This window comes from Macaca nemestrina, chromosome 18 (genome assembly GCF_043159975.1).
Source record: "Macaca nemestrina isolate mMacNem1 chromosome 18, mMacNem.hap1, whole genome shotgun sequence".
In the NCBI taxonomy this organism is placed as follows: domain Eukaryota; kingdom Metazoa; phylum Chordata; class Mammalia; order Primates; family Cercopithecidae; genus Macaca; species Macaca nemestrina.
The window spans coordinates 15,072,067-15,099,586 of NC_092142.1; the positions used below are offsets into that span (position 1 = coordinate 15,072,067).

Below are 27,520 nucleotides of genomic sequence, written 5' to 3' on the forward strand. Positions count from 1 at the left end.
CTCCAAAGTAGCTGGGATTACAAACATGCACCACCATGCCTGGCTAATTTGCGTACTTTTAGAGACGGGGTTTCACCATGTTGGTCAGGCTGGTCTCGAACTCCTGACCTCGTGATCCACCTGTCTCGGTCTCCCAAAGTGCTGGGATTACAGGCGAGAGCCACCGCGCCCAGCCTGGAACTACATTTTTAAAACTATAGATCCTAGCAGATTATGCTGAATTGTGGGAACTGGAATGATTTTTGTTTCTGCTCTATATTTCTCTGTACTTTTTTTTTTTTAAAGCGACGAGTATGTACCACTTTTGTAATCATTGTGCTGGGCTTCCAGAAATGAGCCACCGCTGCAGGACAGGAAATACATTTTAAGGTGTAGTGGGATAAGGGAATACTCTTTCTTAGCTAACAGCTACTGGACTTGAACTTCACCGGGTGGGCGTTGTATGGCCGTCTTGTTGATTGCTGCAACCTAGAACATAAAACATGGCCAGGCACATGGTAGGCGTTGGTTCACATTTGACTACCAGCCATCCAAGCAGGTTAGAATACAAAGACCACCTTTTCATAAAGATGGAGCGAACCTCAAAAATGGAACCAAACCCAACACAGTGATAAATACAGTCATAGTTTTATAAAATAGGCACAGGACTTGCGGCTTTTAACTGCAAACCACACGGGCTCCAGTCCTGAGTTCCGGGATTGGGAAAGCAAACACAAGATTGTGGCTTTATCACTTGGTTTGGGTTCCCTTCTGCAAATAACTGAATGCTATTGTTCATTACTGAGAGGACGCTTTATTTCCTTGTGCGAAAGAGCATTTCAAGTCAAGGTAGTCAGCCACATTTGGGTGAGTCCCGCTCACATAGGAACTGGGGGTAGAAGAGGTACTTTAAGTTGTACTCAGTTTGAGCTAAGCAATTAGCAATCTCCTGGTCACACTTGCACAAGAGTTCTTGGCATTTGTTCTCTGCCGGTCCTGGAAGAAGTGGGGAAACTGAGATTAGAGCAGGGACCTGGAGAGACGCAAGGGAAACCAGTAAAGCAGGAGGCAGGATGGGTCATAAATTACATTGCTGAGATACTTGACAGTTCACCATGCGATCTGCATCTGCACGGCTCCCCGGAAGCAGGCGATGTCAGCCCCATTTTACAGAAAAGGAAATTGAAAGTTTCAAGTGGAGAGTCCACAGTCTGCCATACTGCTCTTCTGCATCGATATTACACGATTTCCTTTTTCTTTCTTTCTTTCTTTTTTTTCCTGAGAAGGGGGCTCGCTCTGTTGCCCAGGCTGGAGTGCAGTGGCATGATCTCGGCTCACTGCAGCCTCCGCCTCCCGGGTTCAAGTGATTCTCCTGCCTCAGCCTCCCAAGTAGCTGGGACTACAGGCATAGGCTACCACACCCGGCTAATTTTTTAAATATTTTTAGTGGAGATGGGGTTTCGCCGTGTTGGCCAGGATGGTCTCGAACTCCTGACCTCAGGTGATCCACCTGCCTCGACTTCCCAAAGTGCTGGGATTACAGGCATGAGCCACCATGCTTGGCCTGATATTACACGATTTCATTTGGAGATTCCCTTATATAAAAATAATAATAGTAATTACTTATTTTTTGAGACAAGGTCTGTCTTTCTCACCCAGGCTGGAGTGTAGTGGCAAGGTTGTGGCTCACTGCAGCCTTCGCCTCCTGGACTCAAGCCATTCTCCCACCTCAGCCTCCCATGTGGCTGGGACTACAGGCCCACCACCATCCAGCTAATTTTGTATTTTTAGTAGAGATGGGGTTTTGCCATATTGCCAGACTGGTCTTGAACTCCTGGGCTAAGTGATCCACCCACCTCAGCCTCCCAAAGTGCTGGGATTACAGGCACAAGCCACCACTCTCAGCCCATAATAATTTTTTTTTTTTTTAAAAAGATACTTATTCTCAATATACTAGGCATAGAAGGAACATACCTCAAAATAATAAAAGTGATATATGACAAACCCGCAGCCAGCATCATACTGAATGGGAATGAGTTGAAAGCATTCATTCCCCTTAAGAGCTGGAACAAGACAAGGATGCCCACTCTCACCACTTCTATGCATCATAGTACTGGAAGTCCTAGCCAGAGCAGTCATGAAAGAGAAAGAAATAAAGGGTATCCACATGGGAAAAGTGGAGATCAAACTACCTCTGCCAATGATATGATTGTATACCTAGAAAACCCGAAAGACTCCTCCAAAAGATTCCTAGATTTGACCAATTAATTCAACAGTCTCAGGTTACAAACCAGTAGCACTGCTATACATCAATAAGGACTAAGCTGAGACTGAAATCAAGAACTCAGTACCTTTTATAATAGCTGGGGGAAAAAAAAAAAAAAAAAGCTACCCTAAACATAGTAATATACTTAAGCAGAAAGGTGAAAAATCTCTACAAAGAGAACTACAAAACACTGCTGAAAGAAATCATAGATGACACAAACAAATGGAAATACATCCCATGCTCATGGATTGGAAGAATCAATATAATGAAAATGACTATACTACCCAAAGCAATCTACAGATTCAGTGCAATTCCTATCAAAATAACAACATCATTTTTCACAGAATTAGAAGAGACAATCCTAAAATTTATATGGAACTAAAAAAGAGCCAAATAGTCTGGACACGGTGGCTCATGCCTGTAATCCTAGCACTTTGGGAGGCTGAGGTGGGTGGAACACCTGAGGTCAGGAGTTCAAGACCAGCCTGGCTAACATGGTGAAACCTCCTCTCTACTAAAAACACAAAAATTAGTAGCCAGGCATGGTGGCAGACACCTGTAATCCCAGCTACTTGGGAGGCTAAGGCAGGAGAATCGCTTAAACTTGGGAGGCGGAGGTTGTGGTGAGCCGAGATCGTGCCACTGCACTCTAGCCTGGGCGACAGAGTGAGACTCTGTCTCAAAAAAAAAAAACAAACAAACCCAAAAACAAAGAAAAAAGAGCCTAATAGTCAAAGTAATCTTAAGCAAAAAGAAAAAAGAACAAATCTGGCCAGGCATGGTGTCTCACACCTGTAATCCCAGCAAATTGAGAGGCTGAGGTGGGTGAATCACTTGAGATCAGGAGTTCGAGACCAGCCTGGCCAACATGGTAAAAACCCCATTTCTACTAAAAATACAAAAATTAGCCAGGCATGATGGTGTGTGCCTATAATCCCAGCTGATCGGGAGGCTAAGGCAGGAGAATCGCTTAAATCTGGAGGGCAGAGGTTGCAGTGAGCTGAGATCATGCCCCTGCACTCCAGCCTGGGTGATAGCGTGAGACTCCGTCTAGAAAAAAAAAAGAAAAAGAAAAAATCTGTAGGCATCACTACCCAGCTTCAAATTATACTACAAGGCTATAGTAACCAAAACAGCATGGTACTAGTATAAAAGTAGATACATAGACCAACAGAGCAGAATAGAAAACCCAGAAATAAAGCTAAACACGTACAACTAACTGATACTCAACAAAGCACTCAAGGCCAGGCGTGGTGGCTCGCGCCTGTAATCCCAGCACTTTGGGAGGTCGAGGCGAGCGTATCACCTGAGGTCCATGCTCGAGACCAACCTGACCAACATGGAGAAACCTTGTCTCTACTAAAAATACAAAATTAGCTGGGCGTGGTGGTACATGCCTGTAAGTCCAGCTACTCAGGAGGCTGAGGCAGGAGAATCGCTTGAACCTGGGAGGCAGAGGTTGCAGTGAGCAGAGATCGCACCATTGCACTCCAGCCTGGGCAACCAGAGTGAAACTCCGTCAAAAAAAAAAAAAAAAAAAAAAAAAAAAACCACTCAAAAACATAAATTGGGGAAATGACACCCTATTCAATAAATGGTACTGGGAAAACTGGATAGCTACATGCAGAAGAATGAAACTGGATCCATATCTCTCACCACCTAAAAAACTCACCATATACATCAACTCAAGATGGACTAAAGACAACCATAAGAATTCTAGAAGAAAACCTTGGAAAAACTCGCCTGGACATTCACCAAGACCCCAAAAGCAAATGCAACAAAAACAAAAACAAATAAATGGGGCTTAATTAAACTAAAAAGCTTTGCACAGCAAAAGAATTAATCATCAGAGTAAACAGACAATGCACAGAATGGGAGAAAATGTTTGCAAACTACATATCTGACAAAGGACTAATAGCCAGAATCTACAAAAAAATCAAGAAGAAGAAAAAAAAAAAACTTATCAAAAAGTGGGCACATGGCCAGGCACGGTGGCTCACACCTGTAATCCCAGCACTTTGGGAGGTCGAGGTGGGCAGATCATGAGGTCAGGAGTTCAAGACCAGCCTGGCCAACATGGTGAAACCCCGTCTCTACTAAAAATACAAAAATTAGCCAGGTGTGGTGGCTCATGCCTGTAATCCCAGCTACTTGGGAGGCTGAGGCAAGAGAATCGTTTGAACCTGGGAGGCAGAGGTTGCAGTGAGCTGAGATTGCGCCACTGCACTCCAGCCTAGGCGACAGAGCAAGACTCCGTCTTAAAAAATAAAAAAAATTTAAAAAGTGAGCACATAACATCAGTAGACATTTCTCAAAAGATATACAAATGGCCAGGAAACGAAAAAATGTTCAACATCAGTCATCATCAGGGAACTGCAAATTAAAACCACAATGAGATACTACCTTACCCCAGCCAGAATGGCCATTATTAAAAAGTCAAAATAGACATTGACCTGAATGTGGTGAAAAAACAATGCTTTTAGACTGCTGGTGGGAATGTCAGCACAGCCTCCATGGAAAACAGTATGGAGATTTCTCAAAGAACTAAAAGTAAATCTACTATTCTTTCTAGCAATCCCACTACTGGGTATCTACCCAAAGAAAAATAAGTCATTATATCAAAAAGACATGTGCATGCATATGTTTATCACAGCACAATTCACAATTGGAAAGATATAGAACCAATCTAAGTGCCCGTCAACCAATGAGTGGATAAAGAAAATGTGGTGGCTGGGTGCAGTGGCTCACGCCTATAATGCCAGCACTTCGGGAGGCCAAGGTGGGCGGATCACAAGGTCAGGAGTTCAAGACCAGCCTGGCCAATATGGTGAAACCCTGTCTCTGCTAAAAACACAAAAATTAGCCAGGAGTGGTGATGTGTGCCTGTTGTCCCAGCTACTTGGGAGGCTGAGGCAGGAGAATCACTTGAACCCAGGAGGTGGAGGTTGCAGGGGGCCAAGATCACACCACTGCACTCCAGCATGGGTGACAGAGCAAGACTCCTTCTCAAAAAAAAAAAAAAAAGAAAGAAAGAAAATGTGGTTACATATACACCATGGAATACTACTTAGTCATAAAAAAGAACAAAATGTCTTCTGCAGCAACTTGGATGAAGCTGGATGTAGCAACTTGGATGAACTGATGTTGGTATTTTGATAGGGATTGCAATGAAGCTACTTCACTTATTCTAAGTGATGAAACTCGAGAATGGAAAACCAAATACTATATTCTCACTTAGAAATGAGAACTAAGCTATGAGCGGTACACAGAGGCATATAGAGTGGTAAAATGGACGAACTGGAGACTCCGAAGTGGGGAGGGATAAAAAGCTATGTATTGGGTACAACGTAGACTACTTGGGTGATGGGTGCACTAAAAGCTCAGATTTTGGGCCTGGTGGCTCATGCCTGTAATCCCAGCACTTTGGGAGGCCGAGGCGGGCGGATCACGAGGTCAAGAGATTGAGACCATCCTGGCTAACACGGTGAAACCCCGTCTCTACTAAAAATACAAAAAATATTAGCCAGGAGTGGTGGCAGGCGCCTGTAGTCCCAGCTACTTGGGAGGCTGAGGCAGGAGAATGGCATGAACCTGGGAGGCGGAGCTTGCAGTAAGGTGAGATGTGCCACTGCACTCCAGCCTGGGCAACAGAGCGAGACTCTGTCTCAAAAAAAAAAAAAAAGCTCAGATTTCACCAGTATACAGTTCATCCATGTAACCAAAAACCACTTGTACCCCTAAGGCTACTGAAATAAATAAGAAGTAAAAATTTAAAAAAAGAATATTTCTGGAATGTTTTAATTTTTCATAACAAACATGTATTGGGTTTGAATCGGAAAAGTATGTAAATGAATGGTTGAATGAATGGTTGGAGAGACGGATCCCTCACCGTGCATGCCTGCTTCTTGTTACTGGGGCAAAATTCTCACAACATAAAATCGATCATTTCAAATTGTGCAAGTCAGTGACATTTAGTACATTCACAATGCTGGGCATCTAATTCTAAAACTTTTTTTTTTTTTTTTTGAGACGGAATTTCGCTCTGTTGCCAGGCTGGAGTGCAGTGGCACGGTCTCGGCTCACTGCAACCTCCGCCTCAGGAGTTCAAGCGATTCTCCTGCCTCCGCCTCCCGAGTAGCTGGGACTACAGGTGCACACCACTACGCCTAGCTAATTTTTGTGTTTTTAGTAAAGACCTAGTTTTACCCTGTTGGCCAGGATGCTCTCAATCTCTTGACCTCGTGATCTTCCCGCCTTAGCCTCCTAAAGTGTTGGGAATACAGGCATGAGCCATTGTGCCCAGCATTCTAAAACATTTTTATCACCCCAAAAGAAACCCCATTCCCCTGAAGCAGGCACTCCCCATGGATGGATGGATGGATGGATGGATGGATGGATGGATGGATGGATGGATGATGGATGATGGATAATGGATGGCTGGATAGATGGATGGTGAATGGATGGATGGAAGATGGGTGGATGGATGATGGATGGATGGATAATGGATGGATGGAAATTGGATGGATGGATGGATGGATGGATGGATGGATGGATGGATGGATGGATGGATGGATGGCTGGCTGGCTGGCTGGCTGGCTGGATGGCTGGATGGATGGATGGATAGATGGATGAATGAATGGATGGATGGATGGTGGATGGATGGATAGATAGATGATGGGTGAATGGATAATGGATGAATAGATGGCAAGACAGACAAATGGATAAAAATAATATGTGTAAAAGTTAGTAATAGAACCAGCTAGTGCAGGAACGTCTTCCTGCCTGTAAGCTTTCCATGGGCTACTGCACAACAGAAACCCTCAGAGAAATACGATGGTAGTTGTGGGGGGACTCTTGAGGAAGGAGCCACTGCAGCTTCCTGGCTATAGCCCCAGGGTGGCATACAGGGCTGGCTGGAGGCCGGCTTTCCAAGGACAGGAGAGTGGTCAGCTGCAGGGCGACTGGGACAAATACCCCAGACAGCTCCTCTTCCCCTCACACCCTCACCCATCCACTGGCAACTCCTGCAGTTCCATCCAGCCAGATTTGTCCAGAAGCCAGTCCCTTCCACCATCTCCACTGCCACCCCATGCCCAAGCCACCTCTCTCCAAGACCACTACAACAGCTTCACAGCCACATCCAGCTTCCACCCTTTCCCCCTCCTGGGTTTGTACCATGTGGCAGCCAGAGTGGTTTGGTTAAAATACATATCAAGGCCGAGTGCGGTGGCTCACGCCTGTAATCCCAACATTTTGGGAGGCCGAGGCAGGTGGATCACCTGAGATCAGGAGTTTGAGACCAGCCTGGCCAATATGGTAAAACCCCATCTCTACTAAAAGTACATAAATTAGCAGGGCAAGGTGGCACACACCTGTGATCCCAGCTACTTAGGAGGCTGAGGTGGGAGGATTACTTGAGCCCAAAAGGCAGAGGTTGAAGTGAGCCAAGATCATGCCACTGCACTCCAGCCTGGATGACAGAGCAAGCCTCCATCTCAAAAAAAAAAAAAAAAAAATCCAAATCAGATAGTGTCCCTCCCCTTCTCAAAACCCTCCTTGGCTCCCCATCTGTCTTAGAGAAGAGCTTCAAATGCCTTAGGAATCCAGCCCCTATCACTCTCCAACATCATCCCCTACCTCTCTCACTCTGGGGGACTCTGCTCCAGTCTCACCGCTTTGCTTGTGACCCTCAGACCACCCAGGCACTTGTGCGTACCCCAGGGCCTTTGCACTAGCGGTGCCATCACCTCCACATGGCTGCCTCCTCTATTCCTCAGGTCTCTGCTTCACTGGTGTCTCCAGGAGACTTCCTCTCACCCCAACCACTCTCAGTAACAGAGAAACCCTCACCATGCACTCCTGCTTTTGTTATTGAGGCAAAATTCTGACAACATAAAATTTACCATATTAAAGTGTACAGTCAGTACCATTTAGTACCTTCACAATGCTGGGCGCCTATCTTGTACTAAAACTGTTATCACCCCAGGCTGAGTGTGGTGGCTTAGGGCTGTAATCTCAACACTTTGGGAGGCTGAGTCAGGAAGATTGCTTGAGGTCAGGAGTTCAAGACCAACCTAGGCAGCATAGCAAGACACCATCTCTACAAAAAATACAGGCTGGGCATGGTGGCTCACGCCTGTAATCCCAGCACTTTGGGAGGCTGAGGTGGGCGGTTCACAAGGTCAGGAGTTCAAGAACAGCCTGGCCAACATGGAGAAACCCCATCTCTACTAAAAATACAAAAATTAGCCGGGTGTGGTGGCACACGCCTGTAATCCCAGCCACTAGGGAGGCTGAGACAGGAGAATCACTTGAACTCGGGAGGCAGAGGTTGCAGTGAGCTGAGATAGTGCCATTGCACTCCAGTCTGGGCAACAAGAGCAAGACTCCATCTCAAAAAATAATAATAATAATACAAAAATTAGCTCAGCATGGTAGCACATGCCTGTAGTCCCAGCTACTCGAGAGACGGAGGCAGAAGAATCCCTTAATCCCAAGATTTTGAGACTGCAGTGAGTTGTGATCCTGCCACTGCACCCCAGCCTTGGTGACAGATCGAGATCATCACCCCAGTAGAAATCCAATTCTCTTTAAGCAGTTGCTCCCCATTCCCACTCTTCTGCATTCCCAGCAACCACTAGTCTACTTTCTATTTCTGTAGATTTGCCTATTCTGGACAATTCATATAAATGAACTCATACAATATATGTGACCTTTTTTTGTATTCCTCACAGAGCAACAGAAAGCCTCTATATGTGACCTCTTATGTCTGGATCTGTTCACTCAAAGCTGTATTTCTTCTTTCTTTCTTTTTGCTTTTCTTTTTTTGAAACAGTCTCACTCAGTCACCCAGGTTGGAGGGCAGCGGCATGATCTCTACTCATTGCAACCTCTCTGTCTTCCAGGTTCAAGCAATTCTCCTGCTTCAACCTCCCCAGTAGCTGGGATTACAGGCACCCGCCACCACAACCGGCTAATTTTGTATTGCTAGTAGAGACGGGGTTTCACCATGTTGGCGAGGCTGTTCTCGAACTCCTGACCTCAAGTGATCCAGCAGGCTCAGCCTTCCAAAGTGCTGGGATTACAGGTGTGAGCCACTGTGCCTGGCCTTTTTTGTTGAGGCAGGGTCTCACTCTGTCACCCAGGCTGGAATGCAGTGGCATGATCATGGCTCACTACAGCCTGGACCTCCCGAGCTCAAGTGACCTTCCCACCTCAGCCTCCCAGGTAGCTGGAACTACAGGCATGCGCTACTATGCCAGGGTCTCGCTATGTTGCCCAGACTGGTCTCAAATTTCTGGGCTCAAGTGATACTTTTGCCTTGGCCTCCCAAAGTGTTGGGATTACAGGTAGGAGCCATTGTGCCCAGTCCATCATATTTTCAAAGTTCATCCATGTTGTAGCAGGTATAGTAATTCACCTGCTTTATTTCTCAACACAATAGTTACAAAGCACTTGGCGCACACACTACTTCCCTGTCTCCTCCTTTTAGACTACAGTACCTGTTGCTCTGCCTTGCCCAAAACCTAGCATGGAGCCCAGCAGAGTAGACTCACAATAATATTTGTTGACAGACCATATAAAAGCCTTAGAAAAGCCCGTCATCCTCATGCCTGTAATCCCAGCACTTTGGGAGGCTGAGGTGGGCAGATCCCTTGAGGTCAGGAGTTCAAGACCAGCCTGGCCAACATGATGAAATCGCGTCTCTACTAAAAATACAAAAAAAAAAAAATTTTTTTTCTTTTACCTGGGTGGGGTGGTGTGCAGCTACTTGGGAGGCTGAGGCAGGAGAAAGGCTTGAACCAGGGAGGTGGAGGTTGCAGTGAGCTGAGATAGCGCCAGTGCACTCCAGCCTAGGCAACAGAGTGAGACTCTATCTCAAAGAAAAGAAAAAGAAAAAGAAAAGAAAAGAAAAGAGAAGAGAAGAAAAGAAAAGAGAAGAGAAGAAAAGAAAACAAAAGAAAAGGAAAGAAAAGAAAAGAGGGATGGGGAGAGGGAGGTGGTGAGGGAGAGGTGAGGGAGAGGGGAGGGGAGGGGAGGGGACGGGAGGGGAGGGGAAGAGAGGAAAAAGGAAAGCAAAGCCATACACAATCTCCAGTGCTCACACAACCCCAGCAACTCTGGTCTGTTATTCCCATTTTACAGATGAGGAAAGTGAGGCTTACAGGTATTTGGTAACTCATCCAAGGTCACAGAACTGGGAAGGGATGGACCAGGATTCCAGCCCAGGATCTCCTGACCCAGCACCTCTGCTTGTCCTCTTACTCTTCTCCCTGAGCAACAAAGATTCCTCCAACAGGAAGACCTGGCCCCACTGCTCCATGACCTCAGGAACCCGATGGCATCACGTTTTGAAGAAGAATAAAAATTTGAAAGGAAAAATAGCTCCCGAGGGTTAAGTTTAAAATTAAGGCCTGCTAGTAAATATTATTATAGGTTTAAATTTTTTTAAATATATTTAAGTCAGGCCCATAAATGGAAAATGGGCCAAACCTGTAATTAAATAAACAACTATGTTCAGAATATCTCCAAACAGAATAAGATAATATTTTTAGTCCAAAATGCATAATAGATATTTTAGTTCCTTTCATTTGGTTCAGAGAAGACAGTTCTGTAAACAGGCACAGACTCCACCAACAGACACACCAATATTTTATAAATATCATTTCCACCTGGGTAGGAGCAAGCAGAATATGCAAATTGAAGGGAGAAAGGAAAGATTTTCAACAGATTTCCCACTGAAGCCTCATTTCACCTCCTCGCCACCCACACCAGAAGGGGGCAGTTTGGGGAATGAGTCACTTACTCTCCCTGAGCCTCAGTTTCCCCTTTATTTATGTCTTTTGTAGAGATGGGGTCTCTCTATGCTGCCAGGGTGGTCTCGAACTCCTGGGCTCAAGCTATCCTCCCGCCTTGCCCTCTCAAAGTGCTGGGATCATAGGTATGAGCTACCATGCCCAGCCAGTTTCCCCAACTCTAATGAGAAGGCTGGATTGAGATGATGCCTGGGGCATGTTCAGGCCTAAAAATTGATCATCATATTTATTCAGCTTTGCTCTTATGCCAAGTTCTAATCCATAGTAAGGAGATATAGCTGAAGATCTAAAAACATACTTCAAGTAGGCCAGGCGCAGTGGCTCGTGCCTGTAATCCCAAAACTTTAGGAGGCCAAGGCGGATGGATCAGGAGTTCGAGACCAGCCTGGCCAACATGGTGAAACCCTGTCTCTACTAAAAATACAAAAAAATTAGCCAGGCATGGTGGCACACACCTCTAGTCCCAGTTACTCAGGAGACTGAGGCATGAGAATCACTTGGACCCGGGAGGCAGAGGTTGCAGTGAGTTGAGATCACCCCACTGCACTCCTGCCTGGGCTACAGAGTAAGACTCTGTCTCAAAAAATAAATAAAAATAAAAACATAAAAACACATTTCTAATAACGCTTACAATAGCCTCTTTGCCACCAGAGCAGACCAAGTCAGCAGAAGCTGGAGTTTTAATCAAGAGTTGGAACAGATCTTTGATTCTCTCTGGAGTTAGCAGGAGTCAGAGAGAAGTTTAGATCAGGATGAGAGGAGGAGAGAGGAGGAGATAGAAGAAAAATCCCCATCCAATCTGTTTCTCGGCTGGGCACGGTGGCTCATGCCTGTAATCCCAGCACTTTGAGAGGCCGAGGTGGGCGGATCACCTGAGGTTAGGAGTTTGAGACTAGCCAGGCCAACATGGTGAAACCCCATCTCTACTAAAAATACAAAAATCAACTGGGTGTTGTGGCAGGGGCCTGTAATCCCAGCTACTCTGGAGGCTGAGGCAAGAGAATCACTTGAACACGGGAGACAGAGGTTGCAGTGGGCGGAGATTGTGCCACTGCACTCCAGACTGGGCAACAGAGCAAGACTCCGTCTCAAAACAAAAACAAAAACAAAAACAAAATCTGTTTCTCATCTTACAAGCCTTTTCTCATCTTCACAAGACCTATCTTCCAGGTAAGGAAGCTGAGGCTAAGAGAAGTCAAGTTATTAGCTCAAAGTGATGAAACCCTCCTTCTTCTAGAGCTAAGTGATTTTTTTTTTTTTTTTTTTTTTTTGAGACAGAGTCTTGCTTTGTCTCCCAGGCTGGAGTGCAGTGGCATAATCTCTGCTGGCTCCAATCTCCACCTCCCAGGTTCAAGTAATTACCTTGCCTCAGCCTCCCGAGTAGCTGGGACTAGAGGCACATGCTGCCACACCCAGCAAAAATTTTTTTTTTATTTTAGTAGAGATGGGGTTTCACCGTGTGGACCTGAGCTCAAACTCCTGAGCTCAGACAGTCTGCCTGCCTCGGCCTCCCAAAGTGCTAGGATTACAGGTGTGAGCCACCACATCCGTCCGTGGTTTTCAGCAAAGGTAGCAAGATGATTCAATGGGGAGGAGTTTCTTCAACCAAGAGGGCTGAGATAACTGGATAACAACACGCAAAAGATTAAAGTTCAACCCCCTACCTCACTCCGTAGACAAAAATTAACTCGAAATGGATCAATGACCTAAATATTAGAGTTAAAAATGATCAAACTATTAGAAGAAAACTTAAGGGTAAATGTTTATAACTTTGGATTTGGCAGTGGATTCTAAGGTCACCAAAAACACGAGCAACAAAAGACAACAGATTAATTGAACTTCATCAAACACACACTTTTGTGCAAAGACAGTATCAAGGAAGTGAAAAGACAACCTGCATAATGGGAGAAAATATTTGCAAATCACATATCTGGTAAAAGTCAGTATCCACAATATATAAAGAACTCTTAACTGGGCATGGTGATTCATGCCTGTAATCCCAGAACTTTCAGAGGCAGAGAGGCAGAAGGATTGCTTGAAGCCAAGATTTCAAGACCAGCCTGGACAACAAAGGGAGACCCTATCTCCACAAAAAGTTTAAAAATGGCTGGGTGTGGTGGCTTATGCTTGTAATCCCAGCACTTTGGGAGCCCAAGGCAGACGGATCACGAGGTCAGGAGTTCGAGACCAGCCTGGCCAACACGGTGACACCCCATCTGTAGTAAAAAATATATAAAAATTAGCCGGGTGAGGTGGTGCATGCCTGTAATCCCAGCTACTCAAGAGGCTGAGACAGGAGAATCACTTGAGTTCAGGAGGCGGAGGCTGAAGTGACCCGAGATCATGCCATTGCACTCCAGCCTGGACAACAAGAGTGAGACTCCATCTCAAACAAACAAACAAACAAACAAAAAAAGGTTAAAAATTAGCTGGGCACTTGGCCAGGTACAGTGGCTTATACCTGTAATCCCAGCACTTTGGGAGGCCGAGGTGGGTGAATTGCTTGAGGTCAGGAATTCGAGACCAGCCTGACCAACAGGGTGAAACCTCGTCTCTACTAAAAATACAAAAATTAGCTGGGCGTGGTGGCGGGCACCTGTAATTCCAGCTACTCAGGAGGCTGAGGCAGGAGAATCGCTTAAACGAGGAAGGCAGAAGTTGTAGTGAGCCGTGATCGTGCCACTGCACTCTAGCCTGGGTGACAAAGTGAGACTTTGTCTCAAAAAAATTAGCCCAGCATCGTGCCACACACCTATAGTCCCAGCTACTCAGGAGGCTGAGCCAGGAGGATAGTTTGAACCCAGGAGTTTGAGGCTGCAGTGAGCCATGATCATGCCACTGTACTCCAGCCTGGGTGACAGAGCCAGACCCTGTCTCAAAAAAAGAAGTAAAACAGGATTACCGTGTGACCCAGCAATTCCACTCCTAGGTATACGCTCCAAACAATTGAAACCAGCTACTCAAATAAGTACTTGCTCATGAATGTTCACAGCAGCACTATTCACATAAGCCAAAAGGCGGAAACAACCCAAATGCCCGTCACATAAAAGGAATGACATACTGACACATGCTATTAATACAACATGAACAGGATGGGTGTGGTGGCTCACGTCTGTAATCGCGGCACTTTGGGAGGCTGAGGCAGGTGGATCACTTGAGGTCAAGGGTTCAAGACCAGCCTGGCCAACATGGTAAAACTCCATCTTTGCGAAAAATACAAAAATTACCCCAGGCATGGTGGTGCACGTCTGTAATCCCAGCTTCTCAGGAGACTGAGGCAGGAGAATCGCATGAACCCAGGAGGCAGAGGCTGCAGTGAGCCAAGATGGCACCACTGCCCTCCAGCCTATGCGACAGAGCAAGATTTCGAGTCAAAAAAAAAAAGCAAACCTCAAAAACATTATGCTAAGTGAAGAAGTCAGAAACATAGTGTATAATTCCATTTATATGAAATACCTAGACAGGGTAAATCCAGAGATAGAAAGCCGGTAGTCCGGTAAGTTTACCAGGTGTTGGTGGTAGGGAGGAATGGGAACAGATTGCTTAAGGGGAAAGGATTTTTCGAGGCAGAGTGATGAAAATGTTTAGGTGGTGGTTGCATGACATTGTGAATATTCTAAGTATCACTGAATTATACACTTTAACATGGTTAATTTTATGTTATGTCTATTTCCTTTTTTTTTTTTTTTTGAGACAAAGTTCCGCTCTGTCGCCCAGGCTGGAGTGCAATGTCGCAGTCTTGGCTTAATGCAACCTCCGCCTCCTGGGTTCAAGCAGTTCTCCTGCCTCAGCCTTCTGAGTAGCTGGGATTACAGGCACTCGCCTGTATTTTAGTAGAAACATGGTTTTGCCATGTTGGTCAGGCTGGTCTGGAACTCCTGACCTCATGATTCGCCCACCTCAGCCTCCCAAAGTGCTGGGATTACTGGCGTGAGCCACCACACCCAGCCTCTTTTTTAATTTACTTTTTTTTTTTTTGAGACGGGATCTCACTCTGTTGCCCAGGCTGGAGTGCGGTGGTACAATCGTGGCTCACTACAGTCTCGTCTTCCCTGGGCTCAGGTGATCCTCCTACCTCAGCCTTCCAAGTAGCTGAGACTGCAGGTGCACACCACCACACCCTGCTGGTTTTCGTATTATTTGTAGAGAGAGGGTTTCATCATGTTGCCCAGGTTGGTCTTGAATTCCTAAGTTCAAGCCATCTGCCTGTCTTGGGATTACAGGAGTGAGCCACAGCGCCGAGCCTGTTACGTCTATTTTCAAGTAACAGAAAATAGGGGGAAAAAGGGGGTGGAACTATTGGTCTGGATCATGTGTAGCTCTTCAGATAACTTTGTGTCTTGCTGCCGAAACTCAAGCCTTAGCTACATTCTCCCTGTACCATTACTCACTTCCTAGTTGTTTTCATTGATTTCGCTTTCTTATTTATTTGAAGGGAAACAATAAATGGAAAACGCCGCACATCAGAATGGAATCTTTTTTCTTTTTGTTTTTGTTTGAGATAGTCTCACTCTGTTGCCCAGGCTGGAGTACAGTCGTGCAATCTCGGCTCACTGCAACCTCCGCCTCCTGGATTCAAGTGATTCTCCTGCATTAGGCTCTCAAGTAGCTGGGATTATAAGCATGCACCAACATAGCAGGGTAAGTTTGTATTTTTAGTAGAGACAGGGTTTCGCCATTGAGGCTGCTCTCAAACTCCTAGCTTCAAGTGATCCACCTGCCTTGGCCTCCCAAAGTGCTGGAATTGTAGGCGTGAGCCACCGCACCCAGCCCAAAATGGAATCTTAAAAATAAACACCATGGCCAGATGCAGTGGCTCACGCCTGTAATTCCAGCACTTTGAGAGGCCGAGGCGGGTGGATTGCTTGAGGTCAGGAGTACCAGACCAGCTTGGCCAACATGGTGAAACCCCATCTCTACCAAAAATACAAAAAAATTAGCCAGGTGTGGTGGCAGGCGCCTGTAATCTCACCTACTGAGGAGGCTGAGGCAGGAGAATCGCTTGAACCCAAGAGGTGGAGGTTGCAGTGAGCCGAGAACACACTATTGCACTCCAGCCCAGGCAACAAGAGCAAAACTCTGTCTCAAAACAACAAACAAAAAAATCAAAAAACAAAACAAAACAAAAACCCCACACTCCAAAAGCAAACAATAAATAAATAATGTAAAAATAAAATAAATACTACAGTCCTTAAGTTACTGCTTTGTTTCAAAATCTGATAAGATTGCCCTGAGGGACCTGACGTTTTTAATTGCAGGGTTTTTTTTTTTTTAAATCTTTAGAAGCGGTTGGTTATGTAAAATATTATTATTATTATTATTATTATTTTGAGACCGGGTTTTGCCCTGTCACCCAGGCTGAAGTGCAGTGGCTCGCTCACAGCTCACTGCAGCCTCAACCTCCTGGGCTTTAGGAGATCCTCCTGCCTCAGCCTCCCAAGTAGCTGGGATCACAGATGTGTGCCACCACACCTGGCCAATGTTAAAAGAAATCCTTTGTTTGTAGAGATGCGCTCCTGGCCTCAAGCAATCCTCCTACTGGTGCTGACCCCCAGTCCCTTTCTGATAAACATTTACATTGTTTATTATCTGATGCCATTTCTATCTTCTTCCTTGTTGTCCAGACATCAAAGAATTAGGTTTCTTCAGGGTTTTCTTTTTCAAGTGCTCAGTGTTAAAGATCACTCACATTAGGGTCAGACACCATGGCTCATGCCTGTAATCCCAGCACTTTGGGAGGTCGAGGCGGGCGGATCACTTGAGGTGGGGAATTTGAGACTAGCCTGGCCAATGTGGTGAAACCCCTCTACTGACAAAAATACAAAAATTAGCTGGGCATGGTGGTGCATGCCTGTAGTCCCAGCCACTTGGGAGGCTGAGGCGAGAGAATTGCTTGAGCCCAGGAGGCAGAGTTTGTAGTGAGCCAAGATCACACCACCACACTCTAGCCTGGGTGACAGAGTGAGACTCTGACTCAAAAAATCAATAAAATAAATATCACTTACATTAGATACACCCAAGGGGTGGTCTATAGAGAGTTGGAAGCAGTGGTTATTGAAACAGGGGCACGGAAGTCATCTGGCCATGCCAGGATGCCCAGGGGATACTCGGGGTGGGTGGCATGGTGGTGCTGAGGACTCACCGCACAGGACGCTCTGATTGACGCACTGCCAGGAGTAGCGCTCTGTCTTGGGGCTGCAGCCGGCCTCCTCAGCTCGAGTGTAACAACAGTCGTGGTGATGGCAGCACCTGCGGATGTCACATGGGCAGGACAGCAGGTAGGGGAAGCTCTCTCCCGGCCCTTCTCTCTTGCCAGGACCATGGGTGACTGAAGACTCCCAGCGGGGCACAGCAACCTCTTATCTAAGCTTTTTTTTTTTTTTTTTTTTTTGAGACAGGATCTTTCCCTGTCACCCAGGCTGGAGTGCAGCGGCACAGTCATAGCTCACTGCAACCTTGAACTCCTGGGCTCAAGTGATTCTCCCACCTCAACATCCCAAGTAGCTGAGACTATAGGCACACGCCACTATGCCTGGCTAGTTTTTTAATTTGTATTTCCTTTGAGACAGGGTCTGTCTCTGTTGCTCAGGCTGGAGTGCAATGGCTCATTCAGCTCACTTTAGCCTTGAACTCCCGGGCTCAAGTGATAACTGCCACCTCAACCTCCCAAGTATGCTACTACAAGAACACAAATTCCTTTTTTAAATTGTTTGTAGAGATGGGGTCTCATGGGTGGGCATGGTGGCTCACTCCTGTAATCTCAGCACTTTGGGAGGTTGAGGTGGGTGGATCATGAGGTCAGGAGATCGAGATCATCCTGGCTAACATGATGAAACCCTGTCTCTACTAAAAATACAAAAAATTAGCTGGGCGTGGTGGCGGGCGCCTGTAGTCCCAGTTACTGGGGAGGCTGAGGCAGGAGAATGGCGTGAACCTGGGAGGCGGAGCTTGCAGTGAGCCGAGATGGCGCCACTGCACTCCAGTCTGGGTGACAGAGCTCAAAAAAAAAAAAAAAAAAAAAAGAGATAGGGTCTCACTATGTTGCCTAGGTTGGTCTCAAACTCCCAGGCTCAAGCAGTCCTCCTACCTCAGCCTCCCCAAATGCTGGGATTACAGGTGGGAGCTACTGTATGCCTGGCCTTGTCTAAGCTGTTTCCCTGAAAATCCCCGTCTTGGGTAATGATTCCATTGGCCCCACCATGCCCTGTCCTGCCTCTCTGGCTGTGCCTGAGCTTGGTCCCTGCCTGCCTGCCTCACTGTCTAGGTCTCAAGTTCCTATGACATATGACTCCTCTTTCTTCCTGGAGTGATCCAAGCCCTGCCACTTCCTGACTTTGCCCACACTGTACCCTCTGCCTGGGGCAACTTCATGTCTGCCCTTTGTCTCTTAGGTCTCATCTTAGGCACAAGCCCCTGCCTCTGGAGGTCATCCAGGCATCCCCAGGCTACATCCTGTCATAAAATCGGATTCCTTCCCTTCTGAGCAGGTTTATAATGAAACCCTCCTTAAAGGTCGGGTGCAGTGGCACCCATCTATAATCCCAGAACTTTGGGAGGCTGAGGTAGGAAGATCACTTGAGGCCAGGGGGTCGAGACCAGCCTGGGCAACGTAAGGAGACCCTTGTCTCTCTTGTCTCTATAACAAATTTAAAAATTAGCTCACCAGGACAGGAACAGTGGCTCATGCCTGTAATCCCAACACTTTGGGAGGCTGAGGCACGTGGACCACAAGGTCAGGAGTTCAAGACCAGCCTGGCCAAAATGGCGAAACCCTGTCTCTACTAAAAATACAAAATTAGCCAGGCGTGGTGGTGCACACCTGTAATCCCAGCTACTCAGGAGGCTGAGGCAGGAGAATCACTTGAACCCAGGAGGTGGAGGCTGCAGTGAGCCAAGATTGTGCCATTGCACTCCAGCCTGAGCAACAGAGCAAGACTCTGTCTCGAGAAAATAAAAACACAAAAAAATTAGCTCACCATGATGGCACATGCCTATAGTCCTAGCTACTTGGGAGGCTGAGGTGGGAGGATTCCCTTCAGCCCAGGAGTTTGAGGCTGCAGTGAGCTACCATGATTGTGCCACTGCACTCTAACCTGGACAAAAGCGAGACCCCAAGCTAGAGGGCAGTGGCGCGATTTCGGGTCACTGCAACCTCCGCCTTCCAGGTTCAAGCGATTATGCTGCCTCAGCCTCCTGAGTAGCTGGAACTACAGGCATATGCCACCACGCCTCGGTAATTTTTGTATTTTTAGTAGAGACAGGAGATCTAGAGACCACGGCAAAACCCCATCTCTATTAAACAAATCTCTACTAACCCCATCTCTACAAAAAACAGCTGGGCATGGTAGTGCACGCCTGTAATTCCAGCTACTTGGGAGGCTGAGGCATGAGAATCATTTGCATCTTGGAGGCAGAGTTTGCAGTGAGCTGAGATAGCACCACTGCACTCCAGCCAGGATGACAGAGCGAGACCCCATCTCAAAAAAAAGAAACAAACAGCATCAACAAAAAAAAAAACCGCTGCATCAATCACAGCCTTCCAGCTGGGGAGAGGCGGCCGAATTCTGCCCTCTGCTAACTAGCTATAGCTTTGTGGAAATGGGTGAGTGGCGTGCCCTTCTGAGCCTCACGGCCCCATCTGTAAAATAGGCATAACTGTCATACCCGTCTTTAAGAACAGCATTGGGGGCCGGGCACGGTGGCTCATGCCTGTAATCCCAACACTTTGGGAGGCCGAGGCGGGCGGATCACAAGGTCAGGAGATCGAGACCATCGTGACTAACACGGTGAAACCCCATCTCTACCAAAAATACAAAAAATTAGCCGGGTGTGGTGGTGGGAGCCTGTAGTCCCAGCTACTCAGGAGGCTGAGGCAGGAGAATGGTGTGAACCTGGGAGGCGGAGCTTGCAGTGAGCCGAGATCTCACCACTGCCCTCCAGCCTGGGCGACAGAGAGACTCCATCTCAAAAAAAAAGAACAGCCTTGGGTGTAAATGAGTGGAAGTCATGGAAAGATCTCAGTCCACAACCTTCTACAGAGCAGGCGCTTCTCACACAGTAAGTAGCAAGAGTGCAGAGTACTCTTGCAGTAAGTAGGCATGAATCCAGCCAGACTGCCTGGGTTCAAATCCCAGTTCCCACATCTTGGTAACTATGTGGCCCCAGACAAGCTACTTAATGTTTCTTCTTTTTTTTTTTTTCCAGACGGAGTCTTGCTCTGTGACCCAGGCTGGAGTGCAGTGGTGTGATCTTGGCTCACTGCAATCTCCACTTCCCGGGTTTAAGCAATTCTCCTGCCTCAGCTTCCTGAATAGCTGGGATTACAGGCACCTGCCACCACACCCAGCTAATTTTTGTATTTTTAGTAGAGACGGGGTTTCACCATGTTGGCCAGGATGGTCTCGAACTCCTGACCTCGTGATCTGCCTGCCTCGGCCACCCAAAGTGCTGGGATTACAGATGTAGCCACCACATCTGGCTACATTACTTAATATTTCTGTGCCTTGGTTTCTTCATCTGTGAAATGGGATTGTTGTGAGAACTCAAAGGGATTCCCAGGGCAGTTCCTAGTGTATAGTCTGGCTGCCTTTGTGCGTGTGCATGTGTGTGTGTGTGTGTGTTTAGAGACAGGGTCTCACTATGTTGCCAAGGCCGGTTTCAAACTCCTGGGCTCAAGCGATCCTCCTGCCTCGACCCAAAGTGGTGGGATTACAGGTGGGAGTCACCACACCTGATCACTTTATATTATTATTATTTTTTTCTTTTGAGACAGGGTCTCGCACTGTCGCCCAGGCTGGAATACAGTCATGCACCCAACTCACCGCAAACTCCGCCTCCCGGGTTCAAGCAATTCTCCTGCCTCAGTCTCCTGAGTAGCTGGGATTACAGATGCCCGCCACCGCACACAGCTAATTTTTGCATTTTTAGTAGAGATGGGGTTTCACCATATTGGCCAGGTTGGTCTTGAACTCCTGACCCCAAGTGATCTGCCCACCTCGGCCTCCCAAAGTGCTGGGATTACAGGAGTGAGCCACCGCTCCTGGACAATTTTTTAAGGCAATGTAATCATGGCCAGGGTAAGGGGCAGCTGGTACCAAGATCTGGCCCCACTGGCCATGTTATCCAAGAGGCCTCCGCCTGCCTGCAAAGTAGTACCACATGCTGGCATCTCCCTGGACCAAACCCCAGCTTCAGTTTTGGGTACTTCCTCATAAGCCTTGACTAACCCAGAGTGTAAGGGAGTTGGTAGCCTGGGCCCAGGCATGCACTCACCAGTCAATGGCATCGCGAGGCTGGCCATGGCCTCCCAAGCCACAAAAGCAACCATATTTCATATAGGCGATGGGGGTTCGGGAACCAACACAACCCACAGTTCCTGCCAGTTCCAGGATCCCACGCCGCTGCAATGTCCTGGAGGCTGGGGGGTAAACAAAGGTGACAGGCTGCCGGTCAGGGCTTCCCAGACCCCTGGGAAGGGCATTAGCCTGAGAAGAGCCTAGGTTTACAGCCTGGCTGTCTGGGTTTGAATCCTACTTCCTAGCTGTAAGACCTTGGACAAATTCCTACCCTCTCTGGGCCTTGGTTTCCTCATCTCTGAAATGGGGGATAAGCTGACTTCAACTCACATGAATGAAATGAGATAATGAGTATTAAGCCCCTGGTGCATGAAAAGGCTAACTATTATAAGTTAGGGCGAGGTGGCTCACACCTGTAATCCCAATACTTTGGGAGGCCCAGGCGGGCAGATCACCTGAGGTCAGGAGTTCAAGATCAGCCTGGCCAACATGGTGAAACCCCATCTCTAGTGAAAATACAATTAGCCAAGCATACTGGTGCATGCCTGTAATCCCAGCTACTAGGGAGGCTGAGGCAGGAGAGTCACTTGAACCTGAGAGGCAAAGGTTGCAGTGAGCCAAGATTTTGCCACTGCACTCCAACCTGGACGACAGAGCAACACTCTCAAAAAAAGAAAAAAAAAAAGGCTAACTATTATAATCAAGGTCCTCAAGGTAGCCAAGAAGGGAAAAAAGAATCGTGCATGAAACGTTTGTCCAGTTCATCTTGGGCACTGGGCATCATGGATGAGCCTACAGGTGTCTGTCACCAAGGTGGGCTCCTCTGTGACAGCTCCTGGGCCCTGGGACTGCCCTGTGCTCATGGCTTCCCCTCCAGACTCAGGCTCAGGGCCCTTGGCATCTCCTCTTATATTCACTGCCCACACAGGAAGGCCCCTTGGCCTGAGCCCAGCCATTTATCTAGATCCTGGCACAGCTCGGACATGTAATGGTGCCCAATGCGTGTGACTGGAACCCCTGCATTGGACATGTAGGAAAGGAGGCCAGCCGGCAAAGGTAACCCCACATTCCCACAGCCAGCCGGAACCCGAGCAGAGGCTTCGACCCAGGCTTCTGACTTGCAAACCAGTGCTTCTTCCTCCTTACACAGTAACAACAGGGGAAGGCAGCCTTCCGGGTTGCCAGAGCCGAGTGGTACCAGCAATAGAGTGGAAGCTCACACACAGGCCTGCCTGCTTCCTGGGTTAGGGTTAGGGTTTTTACGGCTCCGGGAGGTTGATTCATTGTGTTTGATCATCATTTCTTTTTTTCTTTTTTTTTGAGACAGAGTCTCATTCTTGTTGCCCAGGCTGGAGCACAGTGGTGTAATCTTGCTCACAGCAACCTCTACTTCCCAGGTTCAAGCAGTTCTCCTGCCTCAGCCTCCTGAGTAGCTGGGATCACAGGTGTGCGCCACCACACCCAGCTAATTTTTGTATTTTTAGTAGAAACTGGGTTTCACCATGTTGGCCAGGCTGGTCTTGAACTCCTGGCCTCAGATGATCCACCTGCCTCATCCTCACAAAGTGCTGGGATTATAGGCGTGAGCCACCATGCTCGTCCTGATCATCTTCTCTCTTTTTTCTTTAGAGACAGGGTCTCACTCTGTTACCCACACTGGAGTGCAGTCGCACAATCATAGCTCACTGCAGCCTCCAAATCCTGTGCTCGAGCGATCCTCCTGCCTCAGCCTCCAGAAATACAGGCATGCACCACCATGCCCAGCTAATTTTTAAATTTTTAGTAGATATGGGGTCTCACTATGTTGCCCAGGCTGGTCACAAACTCTTGGCCTCAAGTGATTCTCCTGCCTTGGCCTCCTAAGGTGCTGGGATTCCAGGCATGAACCACCATGCCCAGTCTCATTTCTGTTTTATCTAGAACATGTTTTCATCACGCTGACTTTTTTGAGAAGTCCAGGCCAAATTTAATTTCCATTTTGTCTTTTTATCAGTGGAAAAAGTAGCATATTTATGTTGGGGGACAAAGATGAATCAAATAGGAAGAAAATGTAAAACGCATTTGGGGCCAGGCGCAGTGGCTCATGCCTGTAATCCCAGCACTTTGGGAGGTTGAAGCGGGCAGATCACCTGAGGTCAGGAGTTCCAGACCAGCCTGACCAACATGGAGAAACCTTGTTTCTACTAAAATTACAAAATTAGCCGGGCATGGTGGCACATGCCTGTAATCCCAGCTACTTGGGAGGCTGAGGCAGGAGACTCGCTTGAACCCAGGAGGAAGATGGTTGCAGTGAGCCGAGATCGCACCATTGCACTCCAGCCTGGGCAACAAGAGTGAAACTCCATCTCAAAAAAAAATAAATAAATAAAATATGAAAATCAAACCGCATTTGGCGTTCAAAGCTTCGCCTTCCTCTCTGCAGGGTGAGTCCTCACTCTCCCAGCAGCCCACACCTCTGCCTGAAACCTCCATGGCTCCCACGAGTCTGGTAAAGCTAAGGGGTCTCAATGCACCCCAAGTCCTGGGGGTAGTCAGCCCCTCTCACCTTTCCCTCATCCTCTCACTCAAGAGTCATTTACTGTCCCTCCAGTTATGCCCAGTCACGCAGACACTCTGCTGCTCAAATGCCCTCACCGCATCCTCACCCTGCTCCCAGGCCACCTCCCTCCAGAATCCACCTTGCCTGCCAGGTGGCCACAGGGACCCTCACCATACTGTCTGCTTGTGGCAGTGCCCTCCGGCCTGGGGGGTCTTCCAGAACAGATCTCTGGCCAAGCGCAGTGGCTCATGCCTGTAATCCCAGCACTTTCGGAGGCTGAGGCAGGTGGATCATCTGAGGTCAGAAGTTGGAGACCAATCTGGCCAACATGGTGAAACCCCGTCTCTACTAAAAATACAAAAATTAGCCAGGTGTGGTGGCGCACGCCTGTAGTCCCAGCTTACTCAGGAGGCTGAAGCAGGAGAATCTCTTGAACTCGGGAGGTGGAGGTTGCGGTAAGCCGAAATTGCGCCACTGCACTCCAGCCTGGGCAACAGCGAGACTCTGTCTCAAAAAAAAAAAAAAAAATGCTGAGCTCTGAATTAAGCTGCCCTGGCACACAGTGAGCTTCCAGAATTGGTCCCTTGACCTCTAAATCCACCAAGACCCAGGGAACACGCCCACCCTGAGCACCCCTAACAATGTCCCAATCCCAACGCTGTACCCTGAACCTGTCTCCAAAGGTTCCCTGCCACCCTCCCTGGCCACTTTCTGGTATCTCAGAGCCCTAGCAACACCCCTACAGAGGGAGGGTTCCAGGCATGGGGCGGGCATCGAGCACTGTGCTTATAACCAAGCAAAACACTCCCTCTGTGCCAACATAGGTGGGGCAGGTCACGTTGGGGTCTGTTTGCCCTGTCTGCCCAGTGCAACCTCCCTGGCGAGTGCCAGGGTTGTCTATGCATCCTGTGAGCCCCAGGGTCTATGTGCACATATGTGTGTCTGTGCCTCTGTGTGTGTGTGTGTGTGTGTGTGTACACTGAGCATCTGAATTGTCCTGAGTGCTGTCTTGAGTATCCTTGAGCTGTGTGTGCGTGTGTCCCCCTAGCGGTATCTCAGTATTTTTGCCTGTGGGAGCCGCACACGGTGAGCTGCACACCTGAGTGCCAGGTGAGTCCGGGGCCGGTTCTGTGCCTGTGCATCTGTGTGCTGGCAGTGTCTGCATAGTCCTTGGTGGGTACATGTATCTGTGCACCCCAGAAATGGGCAGTCACCCAGGGGACCTCTCTACGGTGACCCCAAGGGATGGATAGTGAGATAGGGACAGTATGTTCTATTTGTGTGTGTGTGTGTGTGTGTGTGTGTGTGTGTGTGTGTGTGTGTGTGTGTCACAGGGGTTTGTTGTACAGGGGCACAATCTGTTCTTCTCCCACCCCCAAGCCGGGCCCTTTCTGCCCCTGCTCCTCCCACCCTCTGGTGTCTCACATCTCAGGGACAGGTGGAATGAAGGATAAGTTCGCGGACCCCAGGTCAGGCCATCCAGGAGGCTTCCGGGCTGCTGGAGAGGGTCACAGCCGGTTGGCGGAGGGAGCCAGGAGAGGACTCTGAGCCCCTGGGGAAGGGTTGGGCTAGTTCTGGGTCCCTGGGAGGAGTGAGTGGGGCGTCCTGCAGAGGGCTGGGGCACAGAGTGTGGGTAAACATTAGAAGAGCGAGCTGGGGGCTCTAGGGCTCCTAGGAACTTGGGGAGGGATGGGAGGCAGGGCTGCTGGGTCCCTAGGAAGGGCTGGAGGAATCCCGGAACTCCTGAGTTCCGGAAAAGCCCCTTCCTCACTCACCCTCGCCGGACCTGGGGCCAGGTCCAGGCAGTAGCAGCAGCAGCGACGGCAGCAGCAGGAGCAGCATGATTGGCAGGCACACAGGTAGCGGCCCCATCGGAGGGTGGCAGGGGTGGGACGGTGCTCCGGGCCACCGGAGGCGCCAAGCCCGGCGGACACACACCCCGCCTGCCACGCCCTGGCCCGGCCCCCGACCTCACCTTCCCTCGGGACCCAGGCGGAGCCAGCTAGGGGCAGGCACCTGGGGCGGGGCAAAGGCGTCCTGATCTTTGCATCTTGGTCTCTGAAGGGGCTCGAGAGGCCGCCGGGGCGCTGGGGACAGAACCGGGAGTCAGGCCCAGGGAAGTCTTCTCGGAATAAGGGAGCAAAAGGCGCTCTTTTGATGTTATTATTCCCCCAGCCCCTCCCCCGCTCACCTGAGCGCCCAAAGGGAGCAGAAGACTTGGAGGAGGAGTAGTCCTGAATTTACTTTAACGTTTTATTTGGCCGGGCGCAGTGGCTCACGCCTGTAATCCCAGCACTTTGGAAGGCTGAGGCCAGAGGATCACCTGAGGTCAGGAGTTTAAAACCAACCTGGCCAACATGGCGAAACTGTCTCTACTAAAAATGCAAAAATTAGCCGGGCTGGTGGTGCGCACCTATGATCCCAGCTATTTGGGAGGCTGAGGCACAGGAATCGCTTGAACACGGAAGGCAGAGGTTGCATTGAGCCAAGATCACACCACTGCACTCCAGCCTGGGTGAGAGCCAGACTCCGTCTGTCTCTCTCTGTCAGTATAGAGAGAGATGATTGTCCCCAGTCTCTCTCTCAGTTGAGAGAGAGACACAGAGAGAGAGAGAGAGAGAGAGAGAGAGAGAGAGAGAGAGAGAGATGGAAGCTGGGCGCAGGGCTCACACCTGTAATCCCAGTGCTTTGGGAGGCCAAAGCGGTTGGATCATCTGAGGTCAGGAGTTCAAGAGCAGCCTGGCCAACATCATGAAACCCCATCTCTACTAAAAATACAAAAAATTCCCCGGGTATGGTGTTGGGCGCCTATAATCCCAACTATTCAGGAGGCTGAGGCAGGAGAATCGCTTGAACCTGGGAGGCGGAGGTTGCAGTGAGACAAGATCACACCACTGCACTCCAGCCTGGGCAACAAGAACAAACCTCTGTCACACACACACACAAACACACACACACACACACACACAATTAACCAGGCATGGTGGCACGTGTGTGTAGTCTCAGCGACTCGGGAGGCTGAGGCACAAAAATCGCTTGAATCTGGGAGGCAAAAGTTGCAGTGAGCCAAGATTGCACCACTGCACTCCAGACTGGGTGACAGAGCAAGACACTATCTCAAAACCGGGTGCAGTGATTCATGCCTGTAATCCCAGCTCTTTGGGAGGCCGAAGTAGGCAGATGACCTGAGGTCAGGATTTTGAGACCAGCCTGGCCAACATGATGAAATCCTGTCTCCACTAAAAATACAAAAAAATTAGCTGGGCATGGTGGTGGGCACCTGTAATCCCAGCTGCTCGGGAGGCTGAGTCAGGAGAATTGCTTGAACCCAGGAGGCGGAGGTTGCAGTGAGCCAAGATCGCGCTATTCCACTCCAGCCTGAGTGACAAGACCGAGACTCCGTTTCAAAAAAAAAAAAAAAAAAAAAAAAGACTCTGTCTCAAAAAAAAAAAAAAAAACAGAAAGAGAAGTCTTGATCTGTGATCTTGGAAAAAGCTATTCACATCAAGGATGCCATCTTCTTCTGGCAAAAAACTTCCCTCTTGTGAGATTACGAACCCAAAGTTCAAGGTCCTGAAGTTTTGCTGTAGTGTGGATGGCAAGGACATTCTTTCTCTGATGTTCT

The 27,520-nt window shown here is 48.3% G+C and overlaps 1 protein-coding gene across 2 annotated transcripts; it reads right to left on the minus strand.

Moving 5' to 3' along the window:
- Positions 1–386: 386 nt before the first annotated feature.
- LOC105467733 (group 10 secretory phospholipase A2) lies at positions 387–26,155 on the minus strand. Of its 2 annotated transcripts, none has more exons than XM_011717411.2 (4): positions 25,671–26,155; positions 21,334–21,478; positions 17,204–17,310; positions 387–975 (listed from the first exon to the last, which is right to left on the minus strand). In XM_011717411.2, exons 1-4 carry the CDS (start codon positions 25,765–25,767, stop codon positions 833–835), a joined length of 492 nt encoding a protein of 163 aa, XP_011715713.2. In that variant the 5' UTR covers positions 25,768–26,155; the 3' UTR covers positions 387–832. The 2 variants fall into 2 exon arrangements, with proteins under 2 accessions (XP_011715713.2, XP_070940248.1); XM_071084147.1 differs by lacking the exon at positions 25,671–26,155 and adding an exon at positions 24,067–24,381.
- Positions 26,156–27,520: the final 1,365 nt, after the last annotated feature.

Bases quoted from the DNA above. Each gene is read 5' to 3' on its own strand.
- LOC105467733 (XM_011717411.2), bottom strand. From the start codon at position 25,767: ATGGGGCCGCTACCTGTGTGCCTGCCAATCATGCTGCTCCTGCTGCTG. The intron at 17,311-21,333 runs GTGAGTGCATGC...TGACATCCGCAG, and splicing joins CCTCGCGATGCCATTGACTG to GTGCTGCCATCACCACGACT. The intron at 976-17,203 runs GTGAGTCCTCAG...CACTTCTTCCAG, and splicing joins CAATCAGAGCGTCCTGTGCG to GACCGGCAGAGAACAAATGC.